The following is a 21,879-nucleotide window of genomic DNA, read 5'->3' on the forward strand; positions in this document are numbered from 1 at the left end:
CTCTCCCTCCGTTCCAACTTACCCTCACTTTCACTTCACCCTCTCCTCACCATCCCCCTCTGCTCTGTTTCTTGGGTTTCTATCTCTCATCATCCTCAGGATGCACGACTCAGATCCACGATCTTCAATGGTTCTTTAAAATACGCCACCCACATCCCAGGGTAGAGAGGCTGCAAGAATCTCTGCCGAACCTCGTGGATCACCTCCATGGAGTCGGCGCGGTAAAACGCCAGGAGTCCCCCCTCCCAGTGCAGGTGAAGCCCGATTCTGCCGGGGGAGGGGGCCCCCCTTACCGACAGTGCAGTCTTCACTCCACCATGAAACACTGAGAAGTTGTCGTCACATTTGTCTAAACACCAGGACGCGTCGCTCCCTCCCAGCAGCTGTGCAGCACCACCAACACTCCCTTTCCGTGGGATCGTCCCGTACGCGACTCCAACCCGACACCACCGCGTGTCCCCCACGTCCACCTCCCAGTAGTGGTGGCCCGACGAGAAGCTCTCACAGCACAGGGCTTGTGCATAGTAATCAAACCGGTGTGGGTGATCGGGGCGACCCTGGGAGGCACCGGTCCGCGTCATCTTCCTGAGATCCGAGGAGATCTGGAGTTGGTCATGAGCTGACTTTGTGTCCAGAGTCGGTGAGCATCCGTCTGTGACAACAGCGATAACAACGTCACTACAAAACACCATCGTCACCATTATCCAGCATCACCACCATCAACATTACCATCACCAACCATCATCATCACCATCAACAATAACATCACAAACATCACTAAGCATCCTCCCCATCAATATTATCAATGACAACAACATATACCTCACCATCACCACCATCAACACAATGAACATCAACATCATTATCGCATTAAGCAACAGTACCACCTTCATTACCACCACTAGCACCATCACAAACATTCACCACTACCATCACTACCATCACCACGATCATCACCACTATCCCCATCACCACCATCTTCATCACTATCACCACCATCACAACCATCACCACCTACATTATCACTAATCTCACCATCATTACCACTGCCATCATCACTACCAACACCATGACCAAACCCATCACCATTCCCATCACTCACATTATCAGTAATATCAGCATCATTACCACTATCCTCATCACGACCACTATCACCATCATTATGACCAGTACCAGCATCAGGAACTCATTTGAGGTTGAAACTGCCTAGTATAGGCCCAGCACTGGATCACATATCTCTTGCCATTGATGTTAGCCATGGCTGGTAATCAAAGCTAGGTAACTGGGTTCGTAGTGCAGTGTGCTAACCACTATGCCAATGCTCCCCCCATGCACAAATGCACAGACATTCACAGGCACACACTCCATCTCAACATCACAATTACCTCTATCTCTTATTGCTGATTATTTACCCAAGAACACCACACTGAGTCTCATGGCTCTGTTCGGTAGGGTCCTGGAATGGGATGTGAACAAAGACTAATATGCCCTGTGTAGCCTTCACAGACTGTTGGGACAAGTGCTGCTCATGAGCGTATATGAAGGCTGGCATGGCACACGAGGTGGGTGGCCCGACCACCTTTGTCTCCTAGTGGCGAGTTTGTTTACACACCGCATCAGCTTCCTGGATGTAAACAAAGACATCCCCCGTGTAGCCTTTACAGACTGATGGGTCAAATCAGGACCGTTGAAGGCATGCACGACACACGAGGGGGTGGGTGGCCAGCACTACGCATGACCGCCTTTGTCTCCCTAGTGGTGATGTCTATAAAACACCAGGTAATTATTTGAGGCTGAGTCGACCTCGTGCACACACAACTGGATAATTTATTGTCAAGATGGCCCCATCACCCATGATTTACACTGAATAACTCACACAGGAGTTTGACTGCAGTTGTCTCCAGGACTTTCAGTGAGGCAATGTCCTCTTGGTTGGGAGCTGAGGGTGGAGCTGCTGTAACCCTCCCTGTCCTGTGAAAGCAGAGCAGACATGGCTGCTGTCTCAAATAGATCATCGTCACTCACAGCTCCATCACAGACACTCTTCACAGCATCTTCACGCGTGGGATCGTCACAGCTCCATCACACAGGCACTCATCAAACAAAGCATCATCACTCATCTCACAATTACAGCATCACACATAATTACTATTACGACACATAGCATCATCACATACAGCACCATCACACAGCATCACCACACACAGCATCCCCACAGCCAGTGTCTCACTGCGCCCCACACTCAGTCCCATGTTGTCGTGTGTGTCGAGTCGTGAGTGATAGTCGTCTGTACCTGCGCGTCTCCTCCAGGTGCCCCTGTGGGAGAGAGAGAGATGCGTTACTGTGATTCTACCTTCAATCCCTTGTGATCAGTGGAGTTCCCACTGCAACACAGTGGAATATAAACCCCAGAGTCTTGGCTTATGATCCTATGATCACAATACTGACTTACGGGGAAAATGTTTCAGAGTGAGACCGCTTGATAGTCAACTAAAAACTACTATTTTTATTTTTCCGGGTAAGGCCCACGGAGCTGTATAGCTCTGTAGCGACCTGGCCACACATGATAGCTCAACGAAGTGGTTCATCACGTGGAAATTTATAGCAGCCCAATACTCTAAACGCACGTTTTCAAATGTGGAGTGAAAAACTGGAGGACCTGGAGAATAATCCATGTGACCATGGAGGGAAACATGAAAACTCCAAATATATAAGGAAGTCAGGTTGGGGATGAAATCCACGACCTCCGGTATACCAGGGGAGGTAGTTAACATCTCGCCACCCCCATGAGGACCAACATTAATTTGCAGGGCAAATATTTCAGTGAGACCGGTTGATATTGATCTGTGTTGAGAGTAACTTCAGACTGGTAATATCTGGAGTTACCAATGCACATGGTGCAGGTCTTGTAGAAGTGATGTTCAATACACAATGATAGCATTAATAATTATATGAGACCGTATTTATTTTAGCATCCCTGATATGAACAATCAAGGTAGCGCATCCACGTGGAGGTACACAAGGTAAGAAACGGAGATGACATCGGGTCGTGAGCAGGAGCTGGTGGATTGTTGCATCGCGGCATCATGAGATGTGGCAATGTATTGGGGAGGCCTTCATCAATAAGTGGATAGATTATGGCTGATGATGATCATGAATACCGTGTACAATGTTGTTCTATGGTTGATTTAAAAAGTGAAATTCCATTAACAGTTAGTTTAAATTCACAATGAAACAAACTTAATGGGAATCTGTTAAAGGACGGGAGAGAGAATTAATTTAACTGAGAAAATATGAGCTGGCCTTCCAAATGGCAGCCACTGGAGCTGCGATGCGAGTCCATGAGTGGAGCTTTGTTCTCAAGCCCAGGAGCCTCCCTCTGCTGCTCCTGGTGAGAGGGCTCTGTGCCAATAGCGACACTGTAGACTCATCGCTCACCTGCAGGAATGCGAGCGAGTCCCTCTCCTGCGCTAGGGCCTGCAGGCGAGTGGCTGCTGCCTGGAGCTCGCTGATCTCGCGCTGGTAGTGAGCGATCTTCTTCTCGATCTGGGACAGCTGCTCGCGCCCTTTCTGCTCCGCTTGCTCTAAAGCCGCCTTCTCCTCCGCATCCAACGCTGCTCTCGTGCGGGCGAATCTGACGGAAATTGAGGCCTTTTCATCTGTCATGGACCCCTGCAAAGATAAATAAATGCCACCTCTGTTCATTAAATGTCTGGTTCTTTGTGAAATGACATTCAGGTCGGTGTGACTCGAGTGCAGCTGTGAAGGTGTGCAGACAGTGATACGAGTCTGCAGCATTGAGGCCTCCTTCTTCCTCTTCCTCCAATAATGCCGCTGTGCATTTTCACTACAACACGATTCGCCATAACGGGTGGGCGCTGTGAGGCATTGAAATCAAAGACCATCGTGTGTACATTTAGCGTCTGTGCCATTATCATTGCGCAAGGCTATCAGGAAGCGTGCTTGTTTACTTTTGCATGAAGCAAAGGGAAATCTGTAATTTGCCTTCACCAAATACATTCTCAATGAGTATCTTTCAATAAAATATTGACATGGGACGATAGGCCAATTCCTCTCTAAATTAATGTTTTGATTGTGAGAACAAACCCACCACACAGAGGCGTAGCTAGGGGGGGGGGCAGGGGGGTACATATGTCCCCGGGCGCCAAGGTAAAGGGGCGCCAAAATGAGGCTTACGTTACATTATAACTTATTGCGGCGGGCGCGGCAGCCTGAAACTGCTGCACAAATCTACACCTCAACCTAAAAGGTATATATCCCGCCACACAGCCTACATGTCATGTAATTACATTTTGGTACGCGCGCCTATTAAGAACTTACATGGAAGAACGTCCCAAACAACAAACAGGTGCAGTCTTTCAGCCTTAGTCAGTGGCATGTGTTTTTGGTGGCGGAAACTACGACATGATGATGAACTTGTTGACAGTAATGGGGAAGATGAGATAGAAGAATCTTCTGATAGAGAAGCTGAAAATACTCATTATGATGCTGTTCCTGCTGTACTAAGGTTTCACGATGTTGGCTACTTAGAATTTGATAAAACGACAAAGCTATCGAAAATATCACAGCCTCTTCGCAATGAAATGATTACTCTCGGATCCTTGCCTTTTCAGCACAAAGACAATCTATCATCAATATCCAGAGAACGTTCAATTACATCAGCAAGGTATAAACGCCGACTACCGAATGGAGAGGAAGTGAATCGTCGTGGCTATTATATTCACCAATCAATAAAGTTGCTTACTGTTTCTGTTGTCTATTATTTACATTATCGAGTTCAAACTCATGAGCTTCGTTTGAGTTAACAAACGGTTTCAACAAGTGGAGAAAGTCAGAAAAACTAAATTCTCATGAAAACAATCCGAGCCACCGCACAGCTTTTACTACATGTGTAATGCGGGCGTAAACGGCCTCGCGGATATGACGTCACGGGGGGAGGGGTTAGGTCACGTGGGGGAGAGGGGTAAGCTCTTAAGGGCGGTAACCGGAAGAGACGGGAGGAGAGTGTGGGAATAGAGACAGGAGGAGGCCACGCAGGGCAGAGGGTGGAGAGTGGCGAGATCGCCACGCGGTGAGACTCGGCACCGTCGGCCAGCGGTGTCCGGGCACGGGTGGAGCTGCAGCGAGAGCAGCTGTAGGACTGCACACGGGCGGAGAGACTGAGAGGGAAGCCTGCAGCGGAGCTGCATCGGGAGTGGGGAAAGGCTACGGGAGCGACGGCAGCTGTCAAGCTGCCAAGCGCGAAGGCTCTGAGCGAGGGCCGTGTGGGACAAGTTGTAAGAACCCAAATAAAGGACAACGGAGACAGACACAGTGAAAGAGTCCTTTATTACACATGGAAGGAAGCCGAACGAAGGATAATTGATGGTACTGGAATTGACGCAGTGGTTCAAGCTCAGATTCATTTGGAAAAACAACGTTGGCGAGATATATTGCAAAGAATACTCACCTGTATTAAGTTTCTGGTTTCACAAAATTTGGCACTACGTGGCCATGAGGAAAATTTGAATGCGGATGAGGATAAAAATGTTGGAAACTTTCTCGCGCTGATCAAACTCGTTGCTCAGTATGACCCATTGTTAGCAAAACAAGTATAGCACGCAGGAGAAAATCCGGGATCAGTTTCGTATTTGTCACCGGAAATCCAGAATGAATTTATCCACATACTTGCGTCGACTGTAACCAATTGTTGAGTGATATCAGGAAAAACAAGTACTACGGTATCTTACTTGACTCAACTCCTGATCTAGGACATCGGGAACAGCTTTCTCAGGTCATAAGATTTGTGGATGTGGATTTTCAAACTAAAAAAGTAACTATCGAAATCATTTTAGGTTATATCGAGATACATGCAAAAGATGCAGCAAGCCTAGAAAGAGTCATCGTCGAGAGACTGAAATCTGACAACATACCTCTAGCCGACTGTGTTATGACAATGCTGCTGTGATGACTGGGCATATATCCGGCCTTCAACAACGAATGTGACAAAAATCACAGAGCATTGTTTGTCAACTGTGACAACCACAGCTTAAATTTAGCAGGAGTACACTCAGCTAAAAAGGATCAACTTGTCGTCACATTTTTTGGAACAGTTGAAAGTATATATTTGTTTTTCTCTCGTTCAACAATTCGTTGGGAAGAGTTAAAAAAATCTGTGCCCATCACAGTAAAGCGGGAGCCTGAAACACGCTGGAGTGCACGATCAGAAGCTGTTAAAGCTATCTATGAAGGACTGGATGAACTAGTAGGGCTGCTAGACAAATTATCGGAGGACGTAACTATGACGCCTAAAACCAGAAGTGATGCAGAACAGTTACAGGCATGCGTATTACATTTTAACTACATAGTTTTATTACATTTCTGGAATGTCATTCTTGGAAAAAATTATCGTGTTCAAAAGCGCTTACAGGATCCTACTATGAATTTCAAGGAAGCAGCAACTGATCTTGAATCTTTGGAGCATGAATTTGTCAAGCTTCGTGATGATTTGAGCCAAGTTGCTGTAGAAAACGCCAAAACAAGATGCACAGCCTGGGGGATCGATGTGGACAGAAGAATTAGGCGACGTCGGAAGATTCCAGGAGAACTGGCAAGAGATGCAGGACTTTCAGCAGAAGAAGAAATTGTGCGCGTTATGAAGAGCGTATTTTATCGACTTCAACAGGAGATGTCAACACGGTTTTTACGACTAAAAGACCTGAACACAAAATTTGGATTTCTGCTGGACGTCAAAACTCTTCTATCCGACACAGATGTCGATGTAATTCCTCGAAATTGCACAGATTTTGGAAATTTCTATGACACCGACATCAATGGCCACGAACTTTTCACAGAAATAGGAGATTGCAAAATGCTGCTCAGTAACCGGAATTAAGTTCTACCAGAAACTCCTTTGGATCTTCTTGGTTTTATTGTGTATTATGGAGACGACATTTCCGAATTTTCGAATTTCACTGCAAATTTTATTAACAACTAGCGGTGAGTACCCGGCGTTGCCCGGGCGAAAAAAGCAGACATGTAGTTACACACGCAAATCCATTGATACACATGTAATAAACCTTCTTGAGATGGCTTCGGAATCAGTCCTGTTTATTTACACTTCCACAATTACACTTTACTCACACACTCTCCGTTGCTGGCAGACAACGGAGAGAGGGCAGACTTCACACCAAGTCCCCACCGCGCACGTGGCACCCAGCGCCCCCGTACGCGCGTGACTCCTGCTCTTGTCGTTCCCAAGTCTGCTCTCGATCGTTCTCTCTCTCTCTCTTAATCCCTTCGTCACGTGGTACCCCCCAGCCAATCCTCCATAGACAGCATTGACCGTTCTCGATGGTTCCCTGTCAATCCCGGGACCACGCCTCTGATCCGGCTCCCCATTAGCTGGGGCCCCGAATGGCCAAGCCAATCACCCCTGCTAACATGCCATGATCACGCAGAGGCCATGCTCCCTGTCTCAACCCTTATTGGCTACAAAGCAGGACCGGCAAGCCAATCCCCACGTGAACCCTCTATGGCTGTTATTACACGCACACATAGAGTTACAGGCACAAATGGACTCGCACATTCATACATAGACTGAACAACAACAACCGCCATTCGCCAGTAAGTGGCGGTGACGTCACCACAACGCTTGTGCCAGGCTATGTGCACCTTGAGGCCACGTAAAGTGTCGAACACCCGCTGGGAGGAGGTCACGGGGCAGACCCAGATGGCACAGGTCAACTGACTGAGACGACTGGCTGATGCACCACCTGTGCCCCCTACTGCGGCAACTTGCTGTACTTTAGCCACCCGGCACTCCGCTCATTGTTGTGAGCGTCGCTCCTCCGCCCTCCGTTATTGTTGGAGGGCGACTGCCTCCAACTGCCCAGTAGCGTCCTTCAGGAGGCTCCTCCACAGAGGCCGATCTTGACACGGCTGGTACCAGTCATCGGCAAGTTGACTCAGCTCCACGTCCTCCTGTACCACATCACTCCATGTCTTCTCTAGCCCGTGCCGGGCAGTTTAGCCCCCTCGATCTGGCCGAACAAAAGATGTTTAGGCATGCGGTGTCTGGCCATGCGGGCTACATGACTCAGGCAACGCAGCCTTACCTGGCGGAGGAGCTCACCGATGGGACTTAGTCCACATTTTTAAAGGATTTGTGAGCTCCTCACACAATACAGCCTGGTTAAATCCAGGATGGATCGTAGGCAGGCCATTCTAAATGTTTCTAACCGGCGAAGGTGTTCCATTAGGGGGGCGCAAGCGTAGAGAAGGGAGGGAATGACCGTGGCCGAGAAGACCTGGAGTTTTATGCGCAGCGAGAGACCAGGTAGCTTCCACACGGCGTAACGCAGCCGATGAAAAGATAATGGCGCTCGACTGATTTGGAGTGAGGCCTCTGCTGTTAAACCGGAGCCGGTCATGAGCACACTGGCCAGGTATGAGAATGTCGGCAATCTCTCCATAACTGCCGCATCACCAATTGTGAGTTGTGGGGGTGGATTGTTCGACGGTATAAAATACCCAGGCAGGTGTTTCGTTTTGGTGGGGCTGATGGTAAGGCCCCACCTCTTGGTGGCAAGCTCCAGATTCAGCAGCAGCACATCGAACTCCTCCTCCGAGTGAGCAGCAATTAGCAGATCATCGGCATACATAACGTGGTTGAGCAATAGGGAGCCATCCCTTGACCGCACCCGGGCATCGATCAGCCTCCCATTGTATCTGTAGCAGATGGGAATTCTTCCGGTACAGGCATTGAAGGCTTGACGAACTACGTGGTCCAAACATATGTAAAATAATGTGGGAGCCAGAGGACATCCCTGTTGCACCCCAAGGTGTAAAGGGAATTGCTCTGACTCACAGCCACGTAGTTAGACGCAGGGCCGCTCACCATCATGAAGGTCCTTAAGGATGGTGATCAGTGGGTCAGGGACTCGGAAAGCACAAAGAGCAACCCAGAGGCTAGGCCTACTGATGGTATCATAGGCCTTGAGCAGGTCAATAAAGCACATGCATGGACTGAGATGCACACATGGACCTACAGACACGCAAAGAAATGGAGTTACACTGACTAACATGGAGGCATGCACACACAGCGACTAACACACACGCACATGGACTGAGACACACACACATGGACTCACACACACAAACACATCGACTTACAGACACACACACATATGGACTCACACACACATAGACATGCACTTGAGATACACACACATGGAGTTACACACACATATCGACGTACACACATACAGGGACTTACACACATACATACATAGAGTGACACACACATTGCCGTACACACACATACACACGTGGACTATCACACATAGTGATCGACTTGAGATATACACACATGGCGTTACACACACATATATGGATGTACACACACACACCGACTCACACACAGTAATACGTGGACTTACACACACATTGACGTAAACACACATATGTACTTACACACACACATATGGACTAAGACACACACACATGGACTTAAAGACACGCATGGCTCTACACGCACACACATATGGACTCAAAGAAACACACATTGACAGGCACAGCAATCCCCGATGATGGCACAGCTATCAGTATGGCAGTACTACGTATGAGGAAATAGCGTGACGTGAGCGATGGAAACAATAGAAATGTATTGAAGAAATCACAGACTGGCAGTAGAGCCACGTAGGTAAAACATTTAAAAAGTAAAATAAAATAAAAATAAAAATCACGACGTTTCGGAGGCAACACAAGCTTCCGTCCTCAGGTGGGACCGTCACAGCCACGACTTCATACAGCTGTCGTGGCTGTGATGGTCCCACCTGAGGACGGAAGCTTGTGTTGCCTCCGAAACGTCGTGATTTTTATTTTTATTTTATTTTACTTTTTTAATGTTTTACCTACGTGACTTTACCGAAAAAACCTAAGAATATGAATCATTGCAGTCACGAAAGCTTCAAATCTAGAATTGGCAGTAGAGCGTGGCAGCGTCATAAAAGCGCAGCAAAAAAGGGAAAATTGAGCAACCTAAAAATCCAAAAAGAGTTTTGTGCACACAAACATAATTATTGTAACATGTCAACTTGTTTCATAATGGTAAACAATGAGCGTGAGTTGTTATTTGCACGCAACATCTGGCAACGTATTTGTTTAATAAAAATAAGCAATGAACGTGATACATTATCTGCACACAAACATGATTATTGTAATGTTTGTCAACTAATGTGTTTAACAATAAAAAACAATGAACTTGAGTTGTTAGCGTAAGAAGCAAGGAACTTTGTACTTACCATAGGCATGTTGAGGCCTTGTGCCATGCGTATCCCCCGTCCTGGCCTACATTGGCGAGGCGGCGGAGTTGGCACATTGCCAGGCTAGGGGCTTGGCCGCTACCCCCCCCCGCCTCCAGAATCCCCCGGGCGTGCAAGAATAATGCTATGTAAGCACAAAAATATGATCTACGGAGTCTGTACTATAAACTGGACGCATCGTGTTGGGGGGGGGGGGAGAAAGAGGACATGACACTGAAGAAATATCCGCAGCGTGATGTATGTGTTGCCTGTAAAACGCGTAAAACGAAATGTCGCCCGTGAGCTGGAGGTAACGCGCAGCACTTGATAAAGTCCGCCCCCCCCCCCCACGCAATTGGCGTCACTTGGTACGGTCGATGTCGTGCAATAAGTAAATAATGAATAATAGAAACGGCACAAATGTGTTAATTAAACTACTTTAAAGTTTACGGATGGGAAAACGGAATAGCCTATTCCCACCGCGGGACTTAGAGCGTGCCGCCCGGCAATTTTTTTATACGTGAAGGCCACCGTCCGAGAGCCAAATCCCCCGAAAGCGCGAGCGCGCGGAGACTTTTATATATAAGAGAAGATAGCAGTATCAATTGCAAGCTGTGAGCGGTCGTTCAGCAAATTGAAACTTATTTTGTCGTATTTGCGTGCTTCAATGGGACAAGATCGTCTCAACATTGGAAAAAAACAGATTTTGATTACGTGATTGACCAGTTTGCGACAGTGAAATCAAGAAAAAATAATCTTTTGTAGACTATGTCAACCAGTCTACGACAGTGGCTGAGTGAGCCATGTAATACAATTTCTATAAATTTGCTTCTTTAAATACAATGTTTCATTAAAATTTTAATTGTTATTCCTTATTCGATGTAATAGGAAAATGTGATTAAACGGGGGGGGGGGGGGGGGGGGGGGGGCGGGGGGCGCCAATTTTATAGTTCGTCCCCGGACGCAAAATATCCTAGCTACGCCTCTGCCACCACAGATGTATAAATGAAAAGAGGGGATCATGAACCCACTTGCTATACTGCCACCTGGCCAACTCAAATCCAAACTGGTTTCAGTATTATGGTGTACAACAGTCTATGTGTGATCCACCAAATTTGCCACCAGGGTATTGGATAAGAGGTATTTACTACCTCATCTGACCAATATTAATGGATGTTGAAGTGGTAAGTTGTATGCAGATATGGGAATTTTGAACTTCCACCACTGAATCAGTTCCTTATTGGAGATGAGAGCCACCTCTTTGCTCGTCTGAGCATTGAGGCGCATTGACCGTTGTGTCTTTAATCCCACGGTGTGTTCAAAGCCAATGGAAGTCCACGTTAATGGATGAGGTTATCCATACATCACAAACTCTATTCAGGGTGGAGTGACAGAGTCCGGCCCAGACGCGGTACCTGCACGTCCCTGCGAGCGGCCTCCATCTGCTTCACAGACTCCTCCACCTCCCTCCTCTTCTCCTCCACCGCTCGCGTCTCCTCTCCCACTTGTTTCTGTGAGAAAGGTCACCAGTCACCAGGGGAGACTCCACTCACTCTATAAGGGCCTCCTCTCACCTCCACTCCATTTGGACCCCTCCACAGTGCCGGTCCCAGCTCTAGTGGCCCCGTGCAGTTATGGAGGCCTTGAGAAAGAACACTGCACGGAACTATTTTCACGAGGAGATCAAATGCCTCCTGGAGCTCTGCTCAGATTTCACAGAACTTGAGTCCAGGACCCACTGACTCTGCACTGCAGAGGTTCACTTCACGTACATTCACTACCATTGGAGATTCACTGTCATGGTACTGATATTGTTCCCCCCCATAATTTGACATGATAAACTTGCTAATAAAACGTGCATTTTCTTAGTTAAGATACAATTTTAAGATCGTATATGATTTAAATATATTTCATTTTGAAATAAAAGGAAAATCCAGCCTTTATGTCAATACACTGCTGGATAGAGCCTATCCAATTTGTATCCATCAATGGGATTGTTTTGCCATAAACTTCCACCCACGTCATCGCTTTACGGCAACTCCTTCTGCAAGTTCCCAATGGTTAAGATTCACTCAGGGTCCAAGCACTAAAAACGCCTGCAGCATTCCCTAAAACATAGCCCTGAATGTTCGTTTGTCAAAACGCCAGGAGGTTGAATATACAATCGCTACAGTGATAACTACTGCAATCAGTAGTTATTAATGTAATCTCAGTAGCTACTACTGAACAGTCAATATATACTACTATAGAGTCAGCAAATAATACTGTAGAGTCGGTAGATACTACTGTAAACTCAGAAGATACTACTGTAATGCGAGCGTAAATGGGGTTGCTGCTGGGCTCTGGTCCAATCACACGGCCCGGGGTATTGGGGGGCGGAGCCTGTTCTGCAGGGCGTGTGGGAGGGGCCACCGTTCACCTTGGCTCCAATGGGAGGCGAGGTGAATGGGGGCGGAGTCAGCGGGGTAGTATGGGAAGGCTGGATCTGACGATCCGGAAGGGGAGGAGTCAGGGTCACGTGGGGGGAATGGATATAAGTGGAAGCCCGGAAGAGATCGGGGCAGTCGGGGAAGTTAAGAGTCTGAGCCACATTGGGTGGTGAGAGAGAGATCCGCGTCATCGGCCACGTGGCCAAAGAACCTCAGCACGCCGTCAGCCAGTGGTGTGCGGAGTGCGGGAGTAAAGGAGCTAATGGAGGAGCGTGCGTGGCACGTGAAAAGGAGCGTGCGCGGGGCGCGCGCAAGATGACGCTGGTCCGAGGAGGGGACCAGCGGGGTGCGGAGAAGAACCTGAATAAAAGACAAGCGGAGACCAGCAGTGCCTGACGGAGTCTTTTACTACACTACTATAGAGTCAATATATCCTTTTGTAGAGTTAAATGTTACTGCTGTAGAGTGGGCAGATACTTCTGTTGAGTCTGCTAACTACGCTAGTTACCACATAACTGTTACGACGGACCCGGGGCTACAACGTCTGCCTGGGTTCACGTCCTGGAAGACTTGTTGTGCGGAGATCGTAGACAAAGGGTTTCTTTGCCGGGATGAAGAACCATGGTCCCTCTCGAGACCTGGCTTATATTCTCTGTGGCGTGGCTGGCTCCACCACACCCAACTTCCAGAATCCTCGGGAAGGATCTGGGTCTCAATCATGTGACCCCCCTCTTGGGGCCCCTCTGTCAACTTAACTGGTCATGTATCCTCCCGAGTCAACCAGAGTGCCATGGCCTCGCACAACCTTATCCTTCAGTCGGCACCCACACACCCTGTCCTGTAGGGCCAGCACTGCACTTATGGCCTCGTGCCATCCAGCGATTTTATGCAGCGCACACCGTGCCCCTCTAGGGCCGGTACAACACCCACAACATGGTGGCATCCAGCGATGTCATTACACTACTATAGAGTCTGTAGATACTACTACAGGCATTAGATACTACTGTAGAGTCAGTAGTTACTACTATAGAGTCGGTAGTTACTACTATAGAGTTGGTAGTTACTACTATAAGGTCATTAAATACTACTACTACCACAGTCAGTAGATACCACTACAGTCAGTATATACTGCAGCTGATTTAGTAGATACGACTATAGAGTCAGCAGATACTGCTATACAGTCATCAGATACTCCTATAGAGTTAGTAGTTACTACTATAGGCATTGGCTATACAAGTACTATAGAGTTTGTAGATAATACTGTACAGTCAGTAGATACTACTATAGAGTCAGTAGTTATGACTGTAGAGTCCGTGAATTCTACTGTTGCAAATTCAACTGAGTTTCAGTCATACTATTAGAGGCAACACATGTTTTTAACACCAACAAACAGGGTAACTGCCCCTTAACAGAATGACAACCTATGGTGGTGACCACCAGGCTAACTACACTAATTACAACGTAACTATCTACGACAGACCAGGACCACAGCTCGGGTCCAGGTCCACGTGTTGGAGACTCGGTAGAACGTAGACATAGACGAAGGTTCCTTCAAGATGAACAACAATCCCAGCCCCTCTGGGGGACCAGGCTTATATTCTCTGCGGCGTGGGTGGCTCTGCCCTTGGCCACGACCATCTTCCAGAATCCTCGAGCAGCATCTGGACCCCGACCACGTGACCACCCCTAAGCCCCCACTTGCGGCCCCTTTGTAGACTTAACCCGTCACGTGTCTTCTCGGGTCAACCAGTGTGCCATGGCCTTCAGTTACCCTTTTTGCCCTATGGCCGGCTTTGCACACCAAGCATGATGCCATCCAGCGCTATCACTCAGCACTGACCGAGCCTCTCTAGGGCCGGCACTACACAGTGCCATACCGCGATGTCACTACACTACTATAGAGTAGGTAGATACTACTGTCGTCACTAGATTTGACTGTATAGTCAGTAGTTACTACTATAGAGTCGGTGGAATTTTGGGAATTTTGGGACAGAGAGTGGCGAGGGTTCGGATAGGGGAAACTGGGCTGGTATTGGTCTCCAAGTCGTTGGCTGTGCCCTGCCTTATGGGCACCGATTTTTTTGGGGAGGTTCCCCTCAAAATCCTTATTTACCTAGAGTGCATTGAAATGCCATAGGGACATCGATTGGCCTTTCTGCAATCCCCTACTAGGCTGGCAGTGGCAAAGGAATCTGTTACGATTCCACCAGGTGCACAGATACTGGTTCCCTTACAGCTCAGGAATCATCTGGAATTGGTGGATCCAAAGGAGGGAGTCCTCTTAACCCGGTCTAACATAGTGACTCAGGGTCTCACGTTGTTGGGCGCTCAGACTATTGTCAGAACGTACCAAGAGCCCTTTTCACAGGTGCTAAATTTTGGGCTTGGGGCAGCTGTGGTCCAAACTGACACAGTGTTGGCCCATGCAACTGCTGCACGTTGCGAGGAGACTGACACAGCTGCAGCAGAGGTCGTTGGCGTGGTGGAAGGGGAGGCAAGTCGGACGAGACATGGATCCGAATCGACCCAAGAATAACGGGAAGAGTTGGGTGCTCTATTGCAGGAGTTTGCGGATATTTTTAGCAAGGGAAAATTTGACATTGGCCACACTTCGTTACTGCAGCACCGCATCAACATGGGGAACGCAGCCCTGATAAGACAGAGTTCATATAGGATGAGCCCCTAAGAGAAGGACCATGTCCGGCAGGCAGTTGGTGAAATGTTGGCCGCGGACATTATCTCTCCCTCTACCAGCCCGTGGGGTGCTCCCATTGTATTGGTTAAAAAACAGGGAGGGGAGCCTGGGATTTTGCATAGATTTCCGGAAACTGAATCAAATTTCCATGGCAGATGCATATCCACTCCCTCAGATGGACGATTTCCTGGATGCGTTGTCTGGTGCCCAGTTTTTCTCGACCCTCGATTTCTTATCAGGGTTCTGGCAGCCGCCCCTGGACTAGGAATCCAAACCTAAGACCGCGTTCTGGACGCCCAAAGGGTTGTTCCAATTTAAATGCCTTCCTATGAGGCTGCATTCGGCTCCAGCCAAGTTTCAAAGGCTGAAGTATTTGGTCTTGGCAGGTCTGCGATGGGATTCGTGCCTCATTTATCTGGACGATGTCATCATGTTCGGACGCACATTCAAAGAGCACTTGCTGCAATTATGGTCGGTGTTTGTCAGAGTGTGGGTGGCCAACCTTAAATTAAAACCGCAAAAAGTACCACGTCTCACAAACATCTGTGCGGTATTTGGGCCATATTGTTAGCACATCCGGGATAGCCATGGACCCTGACAAAATGGCGGCCTGCCATCTGTTCTGGTTAAAGATGCGAGTGACACAGGCATAGGAGCTGTCCTGTCCTATGTTAAGAATGGAGTGGAAAGGGTAGTTGGATATGGCAGCCGCGTCTTGTTCACTACAGAAAAGCGGTACAGTGTCACCCACAGGGAACTCTTGGCCATGGTGTACTTTGTACAACAGTACAGGCCTTCTTCTTGGTTCTTTCGGTAAAGTCACGTAGAAGGGAAGTAATAAAATAATAAAAATAAAACATAATAAAATTATTCTCACGACGTTTCGGCCACAACGCAAGCAGCCGTCCTCAGGTGAAAACCATGTCCGTCGAGGCGACAGAGTCTGAATGAAACAGCACACGAGCTTGGAGCATATATATAAGCTGGGCGCCTTGACAAAGGAATTTGCATATCAAGAGGAATTTAGCATATTTATGGGAAATGCAGGAATGTGATTGGTACTACATATGCATGTGCATTATGCAGGATTAACAGCATCAAAGGGAGCTGCAGTTGCTGCTGCTGCTGCAGTTGCTGCTGCTGCTGCAGTTGCTGCTGCAGTTTCTGCTGCTGCTGCAGTTTCTGCTGCTGCTGCAGTTACTGCTGCTGCTGCAGTTGCTGCTGCTGCTGCAGTTGCTGCCTTATCCATTTTAATATAACACTATGTATTATTCTACCCACCATAATGTGTATCACACTGCTATATATTTACTATACAATTACGACACCATACATTACTCTACACACTGCACCATGCCAGTGAGTGGAACGCGGTCTGAAAGTCACCGTAAACGTGAACACAATCAGTTAAGATCCGAAATGGTTTATTATGTCCTTCCAATGATTGCTAAGCCAGAATCCATCTTCTCGGTTGAAATTGTCTCTGTGTTTGTATATGTGGATCGCCTCATGAACGAATCTCTCATGATAGCCAGATGGCTTGCAGAGAACCTCTGTCTTGGAGAAGTCAATGTCATGTGAGCCCACTGAATTGTAACAGTGATCTGCCACGGCTGAGGTGTTTGTCCTACCGTGTTTCAGGTCTGCTTTATGTTCACGGATGCGGTCCGAGATATGTCGTTTGGTTTCTCCAATGTAACTGCTACCACAGAGGCAACTTAGTTTGTAGACGCCAGGGTACTGTATGTCTGGAACCACATCTTTTACAGACGGGACCAGATCACGGATTTTATGTACTGTGTTGAATCGGACCTGGATCTTGTGTTTAATCAGGATTTTGGAGATCTTTTTTGTGACCCCAGCAATGTAGGGTAAGGTGATGGTCTTGAAAGGCTCCTCAACAGGATCCTTCTTGATGGTTGGAGTGATGGCCTTGCGGATTGTGTAGTCGGAGTAACCATTAGCCTTAAGAGCTTGGCGTACGTGTTTGAGTTCACTGGCAATATGTTCTTGGTCGGAATGCATTGGGCTCTATGGTATAGAGTCTTGATGAGGGAATTCTTCTGGGATGGATGGTGGTGGGAATCCGGTTTTAGGTAAGCATCCGTATGGGTGGCTTTCCTGTAGACAAAGTGGCTAATTGAACCATCAGGTCTCCTTTTAATTAGGACATCCAAAAAGGGTAGCTTGCCATCTTTTTCGACTTCCATGGTGAATCTGATGGCTGGGTGTATGGAATTGATGTGGTCGAGAAATTGGTCTAGAGCAGGCCGGCCATGTGGCCAGATGACAAAAGTGTCATCTACGTACCTCTTCCATAAGGTCGGGCGTAGAGTGACTTTACCGAAAGAACCAAGAAGATGAATCCCTGCAGTCACGAAAGCTTTAAATCAAAATTTAGTACAGGCCTAATCTCTATGGCAGGGATTTTGTTGTTCGCATGGTTCACGCGGCCCTTCAGTACTCCCTGCGAGTGGACCAACCTTCCGGCCAGCTCTCACGTTGGCTGGAAATACTTCTGGAGTATTCGTTCCGAGTGATATACCATGAAGGGGTGCTGCATTGTAACGCTGACGTGTTGTCCCACCTGCCCCCGGGGGTGGGTTGTGCGTGTTTGTCGGGCGCGGGTCGATGTAAACCTCCGGTGGCGGGGTCTCTGGCCATCATAACGGTGCTCAATGAGGAGGAGCCCGCCAAGGTGGTCGCGCCGGGGGACAGCACTTTCAATCTCATGAGTGCCGAGTGGGGGCGGTTGCAAATGGAGGATGTATCCCTTATTGCGTTGCAGAGTCGCGCTGAGTTGAGGCATAAAGAGTCTACTCCTATGGATGCCCCGCAATCGTTTCTTCAGGACGGCCTCTTGATGCGGGGCAGATTGAAGTGGGTGGTGCACGAGGATAAAATGTTACATCTTCGGGTGCGGAAGACGTTGTTGACGTTGCAGAGCGACTTTTATTGGCCGGGAATGTCGAGTGACATGTACCACTTGGTCAAGGGCTGTACGGACTGCGCGTGCAGTAAGCCGCTGCTAAGAAAGTCCCAGCCTCCGTTGCAGTCCATTTCAGTGTCCCAGATTAACGAGTTGGTCGCGCTCGATATTCTGGGACTTTCTCGGTCACGCAGAGAGGGAATAATTTATCCTGGTAGGGGTGGAATATTTATCTCGGTGGCCGATGGTCTGGCCATTGCCCGACCAATCGGCCGCTTCCATGGCTGATGCATTTTTGAACGGCTACGTAATCATTCATTTAAATTAAAGAAGTGCCTCCAAGTCTTAGAATCTCTGAGTTAAGTCACTACACTACTTTAGAATCACTAGATGCTACTTTAGAGTCAGTTGGTACTACTATAGAGTCACTAGATACTGCTGACTCTATTGTATGAGGGTGTGTAGGTATATATGACTACAAAATAAAAATTGGCTGGGGGGGGGCGGTTATTAAAATTTTTGGAGGGGGGGTCGACAATTGTCGGAAACCTATTAGATCAACTATCTACACCGCATTTACTATTACTTTTTGATTCAGGACTTCTGCAAGCCTCTTATAATTTCGTTGATGGACAAATGAACAAACGGAACGCTGGGCTTCCACAATAGCTTAGTATTTGTGTATGTATATGTTTTTTTTTTTTTATAAGAGAAGACAATTTTTGAAATAAAATTTTCCCGCAGACAAAGCTGGGTACTTCCTTTTAGTAAGATACAGTGGTACCCCGGAGATCGAGTTTAATTCGTTCCAGAAGGCCATTCGAACACCGAATTAATTTCCCCCATAAGAATTCATGTAAATGACATTAATTAGTTTCAGACACAAGAAATCTCTCATTATAAAGCATTTTAACACGAATTTTACAGTAATTACATGCATAAAAATCATTTAAAAAAACAAGAAACACAATAAATAAATAAATGGGATAAATGAATAAATATATGGAATCAATGAAATAAATGAACATTGAACTTCACTTTACCTGTAGTAAGGAGAGTTGATGGCTTGAGTGGAAGGTGGTGAGGAGGAGGAGGTGGTGGTGTTATTGTTTGGAAGGGAAGTCCCCTTCCATAATAACGTCCGGTAACTGCCCTTCTGGGGTTCTTTCTCTTTTGTGCTTCTTTTCTGCCACTAACTGTGAGTCACTTGAGCTCTTTCTGACTAAAAACTTATCTAAAGAGGTTTGTTTCTGCCTCCGTTTCAGGATGTTTAAAAATGACGTTGCATTATCATTAAAAAGATGTCTCACTCGGTTGGCTACTGCCTTATCTGGGTGAGAGCTACGTGTTAACTTCGCCTCTCATGCGGTAAAACCTTTGTCTGGGCATGCATCATGACGCTGGCCATACGCGTCTCGGCCATACAGGTTCTTTCAAGTCGCGATTGCCCGTTCGACCTCCGAATTTCGGTCGGTTTCTGGGGCAAAAAATGTTCCGAAATATCGTTCGAACACCGATTTGTTCGAGTTCTGGTGCGTTCGATCTCCGAGGTTCTACTGTATATACAATGTTACTTAAAATAATATCCAGGAGTAATCCGACTTTAACTCTAACATATACATTCTTTCATTAAGTTTATAGAGGTACTGTAAAGCGCACCTGCTCTTGACACATCACAGGACATGGGGATAACTCATGAACAGGGGGACACTGATACTCAGAGGAACACATGGTCACACGTGGAACACTGAGACTCAGCGGGACACATGGGAAAACTTGGAGACACTGAGACTCAAAGGGACGCGTGGGAACACTGAATTTATGTGGAATGTTGTCCAAGTCCTATGAAAAATATTAAATCCACTTTAAAATGAGTCTGAGCCACTCGCTGTAGTTTCGTTATAATTAGATATTGCTGTTGACAACCAATGACAGAGTTCATCAGCTTATGCTGCTGTATCGTGGGTACTACTCGGTGACTGTGATAACTTCCTCCTCACCTTTCGTTTGTCGTGCTCCATCTTCAGAGTGACGAGCTTGTGCCCTCGATGATCCACAGTGACGGTGCAGTCCCTGCAGACGAGGCGTCCGTCGTTAACGCAGTAGAAGAGGTACTCGTCTCCGTGCTCCGCGCACCGTCGATTCTCCAGGTTCACACCGGGCGACACCAGGACGTGGTCACGAAACTTTGCCAACTGCCGGTGGGGCGCGACGTGGGTCATACAGAACGAGGTCTCACACTTGAGGCAAGTCTTCACTGCGGGCTTCCTGCAATGATCGCAGCAAACAGCCGAAGCAGCAGCATCGGCAGCCATGGGCTCAGCCACTCGCAGCTGCTCGATGAGGTTGGTGAGCGTCACGCTCTTGTTCAGCTTGGGCCTCCGAGGGAAAGTCACTCGGCACTGTGGGCAGGAGAAGGACTCTGCCGCATTCCAGGCGTCTTCCACGCACTTGAGGCAGAACGAGTGGCCGCAGCTGAGCGTGCAGGGGCAGCGGAAGGCATCCAGGCAGATGGGGCAGGTCAACTCCCCTGGAGCCTCGCTACCGCTGGGAGCCGCACTCGCCATGGCCCCGTGGCTTCACTCAGAGACAGGCGCTGGCTGTAGCTGAGGCAGTCTCTGGCTGTAGCTCAGGCAGTCTCTGGCTGTAGCTCAGGCCGTCTCTGTCTGTAGCTCAGGCAGTCGCTGGCTGTAGCTCAGGCAGTCTCTAACTCAGGCAGTATCTGGCTGTAGCTCAGGCAGTCTCTGACTAACTCAGGCAGTCTCTGGCTGTAGCTCAGGCAGTCTCTGTACGTTTCTCAGGCTGTCGCTGGCTGCGTCTGAGACGCTAAACGAGGAACAAGCCACGTCAATAGGTGACAAGGAAGCAGGAAGTCTTTCAGTTTGAGTTGCGTATCACGAGGCGTGCCCTGGAATGTGTTGACGTGTGAGCGAGTAAAGACGTCTCCGCTCCAGGGGTGGCTTAAAAAAGACGACTCGGATTGCTACATCTCAAATTCTCATCCTCACTCACCTCACCTCAACTCACCTCACCCCATCGTAACTCACCTCATCGCAACTCACCTCAGGGGCCGTCCATAAACGACGTCACACGATTTTGGACGATTTTGGACCCCCCCCCCTCGTCACACGGCGTCACAAAAAGTCAGACCCCCCCCCCTCAAATATGACGTCACAAAGCTCTGCCCCCCCACCCCAAAACCATCTTTCCATTTATAAAATAAAACATGCTTCAAATCGCTTTAAACTATTGTCATTGTAGTGCGTATTTAATGTGGCGCTGAACTCTGATGTTGTAGGAGAAAACATATGTTTAAAAGGAGGCGTTGGAAAGCTTACATTTAGCATAAAATTAACTTGAAAATATTCAACGTATAACTAAAACTGCAGATGTTCAGAATATTATATTGAAATTATATTATAATTATAAAACATTAAAAGTAATTATAACTATAAAAATACTTGAAACTTTGTAGAAGAACGAAGCAAAATGGAGAGTACAATAATAACAACAATATATTCA

The 21,879-nt window shown here is 47.7% G+C and overlaps 2 protein-coding genes and 1 long non-coding RNA gene across 3 annotated transcripts in view; 1 reads left to right on the forward strand and 2 right to left on the reverse strand.

Annotated features, from left to right (window-relative positions):
- Positions 1–21,879, forward strand: part of LOC133339144 (uncharacterized) — a 172,123-nt gene that overhangs the window by 20,767 nt on the left and 129,477 nt on the right. The window lies entirely within an intron of this gene.
- LOC133339111 (E3 ubiquitin/ISG15 ligase TRIM25-like) overlaps positions 29–21,879 on the reverse strand; it is a 160,192-nt gene continuing 138,341 nt past the window's right edge. Inside the window, exons 4-6 of the mRNA XM_061547234.1 lie at positions 2,294–2,316; positions 1,877–1,971; positions 29–652 (exon numbers count right to left, since the gene is read on the reverse strand). Of these exons, the coding sequence (XP_061403218.1) occupies positions 96–652; positions 1,877–1,971; positions 2,294–2,316 (675 nt within the window). The 3' untranslated portion in view covers positions 29–95. The remainder of the gene's footprint in view (positions 653–1,876; positions 1,972–2,293; positions 2,317–21,879) is intronic.
- On the reverse strand, positions 5,984–21,176 carry LOC133339136 (E3 ubiquitin/ISG15 ligase TRIM25-like). The gene is made up of 3 exons (XM_061547262.1): positions 20,358–21,176; positions 11,720–11,815; positions 5,984–6,552 (listed from the first exon to the last, which is right to left on the reverse strand). The coding sequence occupies exons 1-3, from the start codon at positions 20,922–20,924 to the stop codon at positions 6,415–6,417; spliced, it is 801 nt and encodes a 266-aa protein (XP_061403246.1). The 5' UTR covers positions 20,925–21,176; the 3' UTR covers positions 5,984–6,414.

This window comes from Lethenteron reissneri, unplaced genomic scaffold (assembly GCF_015708825.2).
Source record: "Lethenteron reissneri isolate LAM-NWPU_2019-01 unplaced genomic scaffold, ASM1570882v1 scaffold_1640, whole genome shotgun sequence".
Lineage (NCBI taxonomy): Eukaryota > Metazoa > Chordata > Hyperoartia > Petromyzontiformes > Petromyzontidae > Lethenteron > Lethenteron reissneri.

Coding starts and splice junctions, on each gene's coding strand:
- LOC133339136 (XM_061547262.1), bottom strand. CDS start 20,924: ATGGCGAGTGCGGCTCCCAGCGGTAGCGAGGCTCCAGGGGAGTTGACC. Junction 11,816..20,357: donor TGGAGCACGACAAACGAAAG/GTGAGGAGGAAG, acceptor CCTTTCTCACAG/AAACAAGTGGGAGAGGAGAC. Junction 6,553..11,719: donor CCGCTCGCAGGGACGTGCAG/GTACCGCGTCTG, acceptor TCGATCCCCCAG/GCTGTGCATCTTGTTTTGGC.